The following is a 12,465-nucleotide window of genomic DNA, read 5'->3' as shown; positions in this document are numbered from 1 at the left end:
CTGGGGAGCGGCACAACCGTGTCAGCATCTCCCTCACGCACACGACAGCCTTGCCCAGGTGGGGGGCTCAGCTCCACACGCTGGATCCAGGCAGGAGCTGGGGCCGTTGACTGGGCTGGAGTCAGAGAGTGGTCCTGAACCACCCCGCATGACCTTGGTCAGCTTTGGTTCTTCACTCCCTTGCTGCGTGGCTGGGGTCCCCCCCCCAGGTCAGGGGCTCTTCCGCAGTGCAGTCTGGCAGCCTCATCGCCGGCAGCACGAGGGTCGCTAGGGGACGTCTCAGCCCCTGCTAGCTACGCGCCCGGCCAAGGCAGGGATTTGCTGGCAGTGACCCGGCAGCGTGGGGCAGAGACGCCCCCGCCCTGCTGCTGAGATGTGATCTAGTGAACAATTCCCACGGGGAGGGGGGCGGGGGAGATCTGAGAGGAGACACCGCACTGCGAGCCAAGCAGGGAGAGACCAAGTACCTCCTGACTTCCAGCCACAACCCAGAAACCAGCCTCCAGCCCAAGGCCCAGTATGAGGCCACAGGCAGGGTGAGAGTGAACGAGCCACACGCATCCTGCGCTGGCCAGATGCGGAGCACTGCTGCCCCCCCCTGGATTGCACTGGGCACAGCAGGCAGGCAGCCTCAGGGCCTGAAGCAGCAGCATGGTGGCCACAAGCCAACACACCCTGCCCAGGACCAGCTTCACTAAGAAAAGGCGAAGTGGCACCGATGGGGAAACTGCTCCTAGCCCTGGGAATAGAGTAACAGGCGCCCTGACTCCAGCCCTCAGGCCACATGCCCCTGCCAGAGCCAAGAACAGAACCCAGGAGCCCTCAAAGCACCTCCTGCCACCCTCAGCCCCCGACTGCAACTCCCCCCACCCCCACAGTGAAGTCAGCTCCTGCCCACTCCAGGCTGCCGCCCGGCTGGGTGCAGCGCTGCCCCAGCTCCCCAAGGAGACGATGATCCAGCTGTCCCCAGCTTGTCCTGTATTCCACCTAGCGGTCAGAAGGAGACCACCGCGGCAAGGCAAGGGAGCCAGCGTGGACCGGAAGGCAGAACCCCACTGGCGCTCAGCCCAGCAGGCAGGTGGGAGCAGCACCAGACGCTGCCTCCACTTTACCCCTCACGGGAAATGGCTCCGTCCGCTTCCTTCCACAGGCTGTTCAGCCCCAGGCCCCTGGATACAGTGTGAAACCCCTGCTGACGGCGTGAGCCCTGCCCGAGAAGGGGAGCAGGACTGCTGGGTTCTCTCCCCAGCTGCGCAGCCCTCGACACCCACTTCTCCATTCACTCATTTGCAGCGTAGGGCGGTAAGGAGCATTGATATTAGGTGTGTCACACAGCGCCTAAGGCTACCATGCAACGCAGAACAGACCGTCTCTGCCTCAAGACGGACAGCAGGCAGCCCCTGTAGCCCAGTGCTGGCTGTAGGAAGCTACCAGCCTTCACTTCCCACCCCCACATTCAGTTCTCTCCTCCTGAGTGCCAGTGGGCAGTGATGGGCAGCTGCTATGTCCACCTCGCCACCCCTGCCACTAATGGCCCCCTTGTGTTCGCACGGGGGCAAAGGCCCAAACGGCCTCAGACTGAGCTCTGCTCTCAGTGGGGTCTCTCCAGGCAGACAGGACAAGGGTAGCGCAGATAGGGCAGACACAAGAGTGGGGCAGAGCCTTTTTCTCAGCCCCAAAGCGGCCTCCCTTGTTCCCTGCCCTCCTACCCCGCTGCTTGGAGCCACCTGGCCGACAACCCCTCCGCCCACTCCTAGCGCCAATCAGCAGCCGCAGGTCCCCAGGTTCAAGGCTGCACGGAGAAGAAAGGAGACGGGCCAGAGGCAAGGTCAACGACGCGCTTTTATTGGCCGAGGTTGCACTGGCATTAGAAAGGGAACCGAACAACAGAACCCCCGAGTGAGTTCACATGGAGCAACGAGGAGGGCGGTGAGGCCCCATCACTGGGAGGAAGCCATGATGCTGGAGACACCTGCGAACAGAGGAAGGATGGAAATTAACCCCCGCTCAATGGATCCATTCCCCTCCCCCCCCCCACTGATTAACAGCCACTGACGGATCCCACGTGCAGTCCTGACTCCAGCAAGGCCCCCGCTAGGGCCAGTGAGAGCTGGGTGACCCCAGCCAGGGGCCTGACAGAGCCCAGGTGGGCGCACGGCACTCACTGTCAAAGTCGATCTTCTCCACTATGTTCTTGGGTTTGATGCTCTCCTCCTGGTTGCAGATGAAGATCTTGCCCGACTCCGTTTCTGTCCAGCCATATTTGCTCATCCAGACCTTCAGCTGGTTGTCTGCAGAGAGAGGGGCCGGGAGGCTGAGCAGACGGAGCCTTCGCCCCCCGGTTAGCGCCGGACAGGATCGCATCTAAGAAAGGACCCTCGGGGGGAAGCGGTGGATGCTAGAGCCTGCAGGCCAGGCCAGTCTCAGCCAGGGCGGCTGCGCTCGGGCGACACAGGAACCCAGCCCCAGGCAGGCTGGGGCGCTGCTCCAACTCTGATCCTCTGCCCCACGCGTCTGCTACCTTGGCTCTTCCTCTTAACCTGCCAGCTAAGTTCACGGGGCTGGCTGGCAGGAGCCCCCGGCCGAGGGGACACAGGAAGGGATTCTGTTCTTTGCTACAGCACAGCTGAGCTCAGTCCTGGGTTTAACTGCATTGAGCTGGGCCCACTCATCCCACAGCTTCTCCTCTCAACACATGAGCCTCCAGGTCAGTTAACCTCCCCTCTCCCCCCCAGGGACTGTCTGCTCCCGGCCTGCAGTGGCACAGCCCTGATCTGTACATGGGGCAGGAGGAGCCCGGTGAGTAATGCTCGTCATTGTGGAGCTAGTTCAGAGCAGGGATGGGAGACCTGCCAAGGAAACGGCGAGCACAGGTGGCACCCATGAGCCCACGGGGGGGTGCTGGAGGACTGAAGGGCCTTACCCGAGAGGTCACCCAGCACCTCAGCAAGCAGCCACCGGTCGATGTGCTGGTACGTGATCCCCACCACATGGCAGATGACTACATGAAGACACAGAAGAGACAGATGTTGCTATTTGCACATGACCCAACGCCCCTCCCCACCCCAGCATGGCTGGGGCTGAACATGACCCACCTGCTGGATAGAGTGAGGTTTTAGCCCCAGGTGGATCAAGCCCGGGTTCAGCACCCGGCTCCCACGGGGACAACGTAGGAACATCCAGCCCCAAACTCCACAGCCCCGGCTTACCAGCCAACACGCCGGCCACCGGAAGGGTTTGGTGACCGGTCCCTGATCCCCACCGGGAAGGGGACACTGCAATCAGGGAACAGGGCGCACCGGGGCAGACAGTGACGTTATTAGCCAGACTTACACTTCCTAACGGAGTCTTCAAACCCCGTGATCCCATCCAGAAGCTCCATGTTCTCATCCAGGGCTTGCTGCAGAGGAAGGACTCGGCGTTAGCATGGGACAGTCACCAGCCAGGGAGCTACAGGGCGCAGCAAGGGCCACAGGGGACAAGGCAACGGGCCGACTAGTTCAGTGGCCAGTGGCAAATGCTGCAGAGAAAGGAGTCTGCCCATTTTGTTCTAAAGGTGACCAGTGGACATCCAGGTGGTTAATTCCCTCCTGAGCCCATCCAGTGATCAGTCTACGCCGTAATGGAGAAGCCCTTGGGTTCGTGTCCTAGGGAGCCCAGTTGCAAACCTCTGCTTCGTTAAAGGAGTGTGCACTAATGGTTAGAGCAGCGACAGGCACCAGGACTCCTGGTTCTCGTTCCAGCTCTGGGAGGGATGATGCCAAGTGGTTAGAGCAGGGGCTGGGAGCCAGGACTCCTAGGTTTTATCCCCAGCTCTGCACACATTCTGAGCTGAAGTCACTTGCTGGGCCGGAGGCGCAAGTCATTCAGGCTGGTGAAGCCCAATAAGATTCAGGGGAGGGGACACTCACCCAGAAGGCCTGGAAGTGGCAGGTCTCCAGTAGCTCTCCCAGGTAGAGGATCTGCCTGATCGGCCTCTCTTCTTGCTGAGGTGCCGGGGTCAAGGGAAACATGCATGGGGGAGGGGAAGGAAGGGGCTGGAGCACAAGAGCAAGTCACTCCTGTCCCTGACGCTCGTTACTGCTCACTCCTGGGAACGAGGCCAGGGGGATGAGTGCAGCAGCCCAGCGCCTCCAGGAAGAGCAGACATTTCCCTCTCCATGCCCTGCTGTCAGGAAGACGCTTAAAGCTCCCTGGGGTCGGGCCCAGCTGGGAGGGAAGGAGGGGAGCAAGTGGTAACCGGTTCCTCGGCACGAGCCAAGCACCCACCGGGGAACTGAAACAGACGCAACAGAACGACACACAGGCAGAGCGGCCGGCTCAGGGGACTGGGAGACGAGGCTCCTCCCCCTCTAGGGCGCTGGTTCTGATCCAAGTCAGTACTGAGCGTCCTCAGTCGACCACCGTTCATTGGCTTGTCTCGAAGGAGCTCCCTGTTCACGTCACCTAAAGCCGCCACCACTCGCTCCTGGTCACCCTCAGAAGCCAAGAGCCGGTGGAGCAGGAACTTATTTCCCACTGCTGGGGGGGGCCCCTCGAGGCCAGAGCAAGGGTGTGCACCCCATCTGTGGGGAGAGCCCTTCTGAGACCAGGGCAGTTGGACAGGCCGCTGGGTGCGAGGGGGGCATGCCAGGAAGAGGCTGAGTGCCCCAGGAAGGATACATGAGCCTGGTCGATCATACACTTGCAGAGGGTGAAGTCCGTGTGCGGCAGGTTAGTCAGGGCTTTGAGCAGGATCTGAGCCGTGACGGTGGTTTGGAAGAAAGCAGGATTGAACTGGTACCTGAGGACGGAGAGAGAAGAGGTCAGCAGCCCCGGGGCGCCCATCAAACACAGGTTTATCGTCACGCAGACATCGGGAGATGCTGCACATCATAGAGCCTAAGGCTGTGATCATCTGCCCCCCTGTATAGCCCAGAGCGCAGGACTGTCTGAAGTCAATTCCTCCCTGGCCTAGAGAATCTTTTACAAAAGCAGCCAGTCCCAATTTCAAACCTGCCGGCAATGGAGAGTCCGTGACAGCCCGCGGTAAGCTGTTCCAATTGCTAATTACCCTCCCTGTTAAAAGTGTCCATTTCCAGTCTGAACCTGGTGAGCTTCAACTCGCAGCCCTTGGTAGTGGCTAGTCAACTGCCCAGCTCTGAATAACTGCCCTGAGCTTTAACCACGTCTCTGACCAGCTAGTGCTGGGGCTGGCTCCACGGGGCTCGTAGCCACATAAGGACTAGGTTAATGATCACAGCAACTCTGTGCTGTCCCAGAGACGGGCACTCGCATAGGGGCGTCTCCTTGTAACTGGTGGGGCCCAGCCTTAGCCAGGAACCCTCAAACACGCCCACGTCACCAGCCCAGTACTGCATGATCATGCACAGGTCTTGCCCCCTGGCATGAAGCAGAGATGATGGGTGCCCCCGCCACTCACAGCTTGAGCACGGCCAGGTTGGCCTCCAGGTCGTAAGCGTTCTCCTTGGCCTGCGTCTCCACATAGCGCTCCAGTGTGGCCAGGTTCTCAGGGTTGTATCTGAAATGCAGAGGGGTCGGTGAGACACTCAGCAAAGCCCATGGGGTGGAGGGGGGGCTGTCCAGCGTTCAACAGGTCCCCTGCCATCTGCATGAGAGCCTCTCCCACACACCAGACCCCCACCTCCAGCCGCCCCCACGTCCACCAAGCCCTGCTTCCCCATAAGTCCCCCTGCTCCTGCCCACCCAGCCACTAGCTCCCAGGCCCTTCCTCTGCCCATACTAGACACCCCCTCCAGATAATGCCTACAACCCAGCCCCCCCACCTCAAAACCCAGCCCCAGCCCTTTCCTCTGCCCCCCATCCCAGGCACCTGCCCCAAGAGCACCCAACCTGTATTGGGCACCCCCCCACTCCCCTCAGCCAGCCCCAGCCCCACCACCACCAGCCAGCCCCCCACTATCCCCATCCCCCCAGCCAGCCCCAGCCCTTCCTCTGCCCCCCATCCCAGGCACCTGCCCCAAGAGCACCCAACCTGTATTGGGCACCCTCCCCCACTGCCAGGCCACCCCCCCACTCCCCTCAGCCAGCACCAGCGACCCCAGTACCCATCCCCCCTCACCACCAGCCAGCCCCCCACTATCCCCATCCCCCCAGCCAGCCCCAGCCCTCTCCTCTGCCCCCCCCTCCCAGGCACCTACCCCAAGGCCCTGAGAGCACCCAAAGGATATCAGGAACCACCCCAGTGCCAGCCCACCCGCTGCCCCCATCCCCCCCACCAGCCAACCCCCACGCTATCCCCATCCCCCCCAGCCAGCCCCACCGCCAGGCCCAGGCCCCCTCACCCCCGCTGTCCCAGCCAGCCCCCCCCCTCGCCCCCGCTGCCCCAGCCCCCCAGCCAGCCCCCCTCGCCCCCCGCTGCCCCAGCCCGCCCCGCGGTACCGGTCGATGCCCTTGAGCAGTTTGCCCACGTTGGCCCGCATCTGCTCGAACAGCGCCATGGCGCGGGGGGGCGGGGGCGGAGGTGGGGGCGGGGCCAGCGGCACGGGCGGCCGGGACGCCGTCGACTTCCGCTTCCGCCGGCCGCCCTCGCGAGGCATGATGGGAAGGGCGCAGGCGCCGGGGAGCGAGCGCCGAGGCGGCGCCCCCGCCCTCCATATCCGCCCTCTGGCCCCGCCCCTCCGCGGAGGCCCCGCCCCCACACCAGGCCCACCCCGGGACCCGCCCTGCCCCCATAGCCTACCCTGCCCCATCCCCCCACTGCGGGCCCGCCCCCACCCTGCGGCCACGCCCACCATGGGACACGCCCCGCCCCCATAGCCTACCCTGCCCCCCACTGCGGGCCCGCCCACAATGCCCCGCCCCCCACCCTGGGACACGCCCCGCCCCCCATATCCTACCCTGCCCCATACCCCCCCACTGCGGCCCCGCCCCCACCCTGCGGCCACGCCAACCATGGGACACGCCCCGCCCCCATAGCCTACCCTGCCCCATACCCCCCCACTGTGGCCCCGCCCCCACCCGGCCGCCACGCCAACCATGGGACACGCCCCGCCCCCATAGCCTACCCTGCCCCCCACTGCGGCCCCGCCCACAATGCCCCGCCCCCCACCCTGGGACACGCCCCGCCCCCCATATCCTACCCTGCCCCATACCCCCCCACTGCGGCCCCGCCCCCACCCTGCGGCCACGCCAACCATGGGACACGCCCCGCCCCCATAGCCTACCCTGCCCCATACCCCCCCACTGTGGCCCCGCCCCCACCCGGCCGCCACGCCAACCATGGGACACGCCCCGCCCCCATAGCCTACCCTGCCCCCCACTGCGGCCCCGCCCACAATGCCCCGCCCCCCACCCTGCGGCCACGCCCACCCTGGGACACGCCCGGCCCACCATATCCTACCCTGCCCCATACCCCCCCACTGCGGCCCCGCCCCCACCCGGCCGCCACGCCAACCATGGGACACGCCCCGCCCCCATAGCCTACCCTGCCCCCCACTGCGGCCCCGCCCACAATGCCCCGCCCCCACCCTGCGGCCACGCCCACCCTGGGACACGCCCCGCCCCCATATCCTACCCTGCCCCATACCCCCCCACTGCGGCCCCGCCCCCATCCTGCGGCCACGCCAACCATGGGACACGCCCCGCCTCCATATCCTACCCTGCCCCATACCCCCCCACTGCGGCCCCGCCCCCATCCTGCGGCCACGCCAACCATGGGACACACCCCGCCCCCATAGCCTACCCTGTCCCACCCCCCACCCTGAGGCCACGCCCACCCTGGGACACACCCCGCCCCCACAGCCTACCCTGTCCCACCCCCCACCCTGAGGCCACGCCCACCATGGGACATGGCCCGCCCCCATATCCTACCCTGCCCCATCCCCCACCCTGAGGCCCCGCCAACAATGCCCTGCCCCGACCCCGCAGCCACGCCCACCCTGGGACACACCCCGCCCCCATATCCTACCCTGCCCCATCCCCCACCCTGCGGCCACGACCACCCTGGGACACGCCCCACCCCCATATCCTACCCTGTCCCACCCCCCACCCTGAGGCCACGCCCACCCTGGGACACGCCCCACCCCCATATCTTCCCCTGCCCCCCACTGTGGCTCCCCAGTCCCCCCACCTGCCACCTCCCCCTCTACCCCCCCAGCCCCTCCCTGCCTGGCCTCCTGCCCCCTCCCCTCTGCCCCCCTAGGCCTCCTCCCCAGCGCCACCCTCCCCCCTTCTCACCCTCTGATCCTCTGACCCCAGACCTAGGTACACCCCTTCTCCCGCGGCCCCTCCCGGCCCTAGGGTGACCAGACGTCCCAATTTTATAGGGACAGTCCCGATATTTGGGGCTTTGTGTTGTATAAGCGCCTATTACCCCCCCACCCCCAGTCCCGATTTTTCACACTTGCTATCTGGTCACCCTACACGGCCCACGGCCTTTCCCTGCGCTGGGCACGGACGGGACTGAGGGCCCCAGGCGAGCAGCATGCTGCCGTGGGCAGGGCACTGGGCTGGGAGCCAGGACACCTGGGTTCTCTCCCCAGCTCTGGGAGGGGAGTGAGGCCTAGTGGCTAGAGCATGGTGGGGCTTTTGGGAGTCAAATGAGTTCTACTCCCAGCTCTGCTATTGCTGCTTTAGGCAAGTCACAGCCCCTCACTGTGCCTCAGTTTCCACCCCCATAGACCAGGAACAGTGATACCAGCCCGACTTTATCAAAGTGCTTGGCGATTTCTGGGGGACTCGTGCAAACACTCCTCTTGGAATAACTCATCATCTCTCTTGACGGACCAGTCGCGTGAGCTGTCAGCAGATCTCAAAGCACTTTCCTGATTTATTTGCTTACAAATCAACTGGATGGACCTTGGCACTCTCCAAAATCCACCCGTTGCCCTGAGTCGCCAGGAATATGGTCATTAGTTGCTTTGTATAGGTATCAGTTCCCGCCCTCTGAGCCCCTGTGACTCTGGCCTGCTAAGCAGTGACCCGCCTGGGTTGTCTTGTGCTGCGCGGATCCTACATTCTGTCTAGGGGGCCCTCTGGGCTCACACGACGCGCTGACGGTTCAAATCAGGAAATAAAAGCTAGAGAACGTTATCGTTCCCCAGATCACACACTGCTTCGCTGCGCGCGCGCGCACACACACACACACACTCGCCCGGCGCTGAGCACTGCAGCGTCGGTCTGCGGGCAAACGCCGAGGTATGGATGTCCAAGAGAGGTTGGCATTGGATATTTCCACCCGAAATCCCCAGGACGACTTTGAGCTGCTGCAGAGAGTTGGTGGAGGGACCTACGGGGAAGTTTATAAGGTAATTTTTAGGACCCGTTGTGATCGCTTTCCTGTAGACCCCGCTCTGCTGTACGTTGTAGGGCTTGGGTCAGAACCTCCCTGCCCTGCACCTGGTCAATAACACTCTCATCAGGTGCTCTCATGCTAAGTGGCAGCAGCATGCCACTAAATAAGATCAGTAGCATTTTCCAGCCCCTGGCATAATGCTCAGTGTAGGGCTGTGGGGAGAGTCAGGCCCCTTGTGCAGGACCCTGATGGTGATTACGGGGAGGGGGGCAGCGTGGTATTTGCGATAGCTTCATTGTGAGCTTCGTGCTCCGAGACCTGGCAGGGCGAAAGCCTTGATCTCGGGCGGGGGAAGAGCAAAGAAGATTTAGGATCTGCACCTGCTGGAATGAAAGTGTCGCCATGACAGTGGGCGATGCGGCCGATAGCACAAGGAGATCAATGCGGTTTTGCACCCAGCTCTGAAGAGCCAAGCCTGTTTTATTTGTTTGTTTGTTCACTTGCTGCAGCGGCTTTTTGCTATCATTATTCTCGGCGGCTAGGAGTTTGAGGCCGGCCTGGGTGAGTTAGTCGACCGACCCCGCTCATGTAGGCTGCTTTGCAAGTCCCAGCCTGAGCTATTGCAGTTAAATCTGCACCCTCGGGGCAGGATGGAGCAAAGATACAGAGGGGTGTGAGATTCTTTTGATGGAAGTGTCTTGACAAGGGGAAGGTCATTGGCACTACTTCTCTCCTTGCTCCCACTGGTGAAAATCTGGAGTGGGTTAATGAGCCAGCTCCCCAGCTGGGTACACGGGCGGCGCCAGAGGCCGTGGCCCTGCGTTATCCCTTGAGCTGGATTCCCTGTTTCCCTGCACTTCGCACAGTCATTGACACCAATGCAGGGTGGGTGTGAAACGCCGTTAGCTGAGCAGGGGGCAGTTTGCACCCCTCCATCTGCCCTAGGGTTCAGCAGGATGGGGCAGGCTCCCAGGGCACAGCCCTGGTGGCAGGGAGGTCAGAACCAGGCCCAGGGGCTGCAAAGTAGAAAACGTGGGTTTGGTTTAAAATTTAACCACATTCGACAGAACAATGGCTGGCGGGGGCGTGATTTTCAAATATGAAAGTAAGCTAAAACGTGGGCAGCTCTGGGGTGGGACGTGGCAGCTGTTTCCTATAGGGATCCCTCACGCACCACTGAAATGCAGCCACCTCTGGGGTGGAGCAGAGCTGCGGCGTGTACAGGGATTGCTCACCCGGTGCTGGATGGTCACTAAGGCAGAGATACAGGGAGGCAGCGTCAGAACTGCCCCACGGAAGGCACCTGCCTGGACGATGTGGGGGGATGGGAGCAGAGAGCTGCAGGGCTGCTGGGCTCGGCTGGAGCAAAGCCATAGGGCGGGGAAAGACATAAAGGGGCAGGAGTGGCCTGGGCCCCGAAATGAGTCAGGAGCCCAGGGGCGCAGTGGGGAGGGTGGTGCGGCCAGGCTGCCGTGCGTCAGTGGGGACGGCAGCCCCCAGCCCAGCCTGGGGGGGTGGGATGGAGCTGGGGCTCTCGGGTTCAGGGAGGAGAGGGAGCAGGCCCAGCCTAGGGCGAGCTGGAATGGGTCAGGCAGGCAGCCGCTGTCACTAGCCCAGGCCAGAGGCGAGCGAGGCCCGGAAGCTGCTTTGAGCAGCAGGCGGGTGGAGGCGGGCGAGCGGGGGCAGCAGAGGGCGACCTGCACCTCCTGTGTGACAGCAGCCCCGTGCAGCCGGAGCAGACCCAGGCACCTAGCCAGCCCCGGGGCCTGCCCTGGCAGGAACAAGCGCTGCTCCCAGCGTGCCCTGCTGCACGGCTGGGCTGGGGGGTGGCAGAGGGCAGCAGCCGGCGGTGCTCGGAGGCTGTCCTGGATGGGCAGGGGCAAAACGGGGCACCAGGGCAGGTGGAGCCAGGCTGGGCAGCCGGGTGCTCTCAGGGGCCTCGTTTGTGTCTCATTCCGTGGGTCACCCCCCCGGCCCCTGCGGGGCTGCTGTGCCTGGGCATGGCCGGGCGCTGCTGTTGTGCCCACGAAGTGGGGCTGCCTCCTGCAGCTAGCCCCGCATGGCAGGACTCAGCAAAGCAGCTCCCCCCGGTAGGCGTAGGGCTGGGCTGGGGGTTGGGGGTTGGCTCCCCGGAGCCTGGCTGTTAGGGCAAAGAGCTCTCCCCATGACAACTCTGCCAGTGCCCCTCAATCCCGACCTGCAGCCCCTGCTAGCCCAGCCCCAGGCTCCCCCCGCCACAGCTCTGCCGGTGCCCCTCACTCCCGACCCGCAGCCCCCTGCTAGCCCAGCCCCAGGCTCCCCCACCCCTGCCCTGCCCGTGCTCCTCACTCCCGACCCACAGTCCCCTGCTAGCCCAGCCCCGGGCTTCCCCCGCCACAGCTCTGCCGGTGCCCCTCACTCCCAACCCGCAGCCCCTGCTAGCCCAGCCCCAGGCTCCCCCCGCCACAGCTCTGCCGGTGCTCCTCACTCCCGACCCGCAGCCCCCTGCTAGCCCAGCCCCGGGCTCCCCCCGCCACAGCTCTGCCGGTGCCCCTCACTCCCGCCCCGCAGCCCCCTGCTAGCCCAGCCCCGGGCTCCCCCCGCCACAGCTCTGCCGGTGCCCCTCACTCCCGCCCCGCAGCCCCCTGCTAGCCCAGCCCCAGGCTCCCCCACCCCTGCCCTGCCCGTGCTCCTCACTCCCGACCCGCAGCCCCCTGCTAGCCCAGCCCCGGGCTCCCCCCACCACAGCTCTGCCGGTGCCCCTCACTCCCAACCCGCAGCCCCTGCTAGCCCAGCCCCAGGCTCCCCCCACCACAGCTCTGCCGGTGCCCCTCACTCCCGACCCGCAGCCCCCTGCTAGCCCAGCCCCAGGCTCCCCCCGCCACAGCTCTGCCAGTGCCCCTCACTCCCGCCCCGCAGCCCCCGCCCCCAGTATGCCAGTTTGCGTTACTGCACTGAGCCTTCCTGCAGCCCCACGCTCCTCACGGTGAACTTGCAGGGCCCTGCAGCGTCTGTTAGCAGCCGGGGAACTCCCGGCCACCTTTCCTGGCGGTGCGAGCGAGCGTCAGCTCAGGGCTGTGCACAGCCCTGGCTCAGGACCAGGCCCTTTAGGGGAGCTCTGGGGGCCTGTTCTGCAGCCCCCGACCCTATTCCTCCCCAGAGCAGGTCGCAGGTTCCCCCACTTCAGCGCTGGAATGTTCCCTCCACAGGCAGGGTGGGGGATTTCAGCC

The 12,465-nt window shown here is 64.4% G+C and overlaps 2 protein-coding genes across 2 annotated transcripts in view; one reads left to right on the top strand and one right to left on the bottom strand.

The window, feature by feature from the left end:
* Positions 1 to 1,824: 1,824 nt before the first annotated feature.
* EIF3K (eukaryotic translation initiation factor 3 subunit K) lies at positions 1,825 to 6,495 on the bottom strand. Its single transcript, XM_065420832.1, has 8 exons — positions 6,403 to 6,495; positions 5,423 to 5,521; positions 4,663 to 4,783; positions 3,912 to 3,986; positions 3,334 to 3,400; positions 2,924 to 3,001; positions 2,166 to 2,291; positions 1,825 to 1,972 (listed from the first exon to the last, which is right to left on the bottom strand). Exons 1-8 carry the CDS (start codon positions 6,459 to 6,461, stop codon positions 1,941 to 1,943), a joined length of 657 nt encoding a protein of 218 aa, XP_065276904.1. The 5' UTR covers positions 6,462 to 6,495; the 3' UTR covers positions 1,825 to 1,940.
* Positions 6,496 to 9,109: 2,614 nt separating this feature from the next.
* The window catches only part of MAP4K1 (mitogen-activated protein kinase kinase kinase kinase 1), a 31,559-nt gene continuing 28,203 nt past the window's right edge, over positions 9,110 to 12,465 (top strand). Inside the window, 1 exon segment of the mRNA XM_065421087.1 lies at positions 9,110 to 9,269. Coding sequence (XP_065277159.1) covers positions 9,162 to 9,269 — 108 coding nt within the window. The 5' untranslated portion in view covers positions 9,110 to 9,161.

The sequence above is a fragment of the Emys orbicularis genome, chromosome 21, assembly GCF_028017835.1.
Source record: "Emys orbicularis isolate rEmyOrb1 chromosome 21, rEmyOrb1.hap1, whole genome shotgun sequence".
NCBI classification, from domain to species: Eukaryota; Metazoa; Chordata; order Testudines; family Emydidae; genus Emys; species Emys orbicularis.
This window is presented reverse-complemented; position numbering and strand designations above follow the sequence as displayed.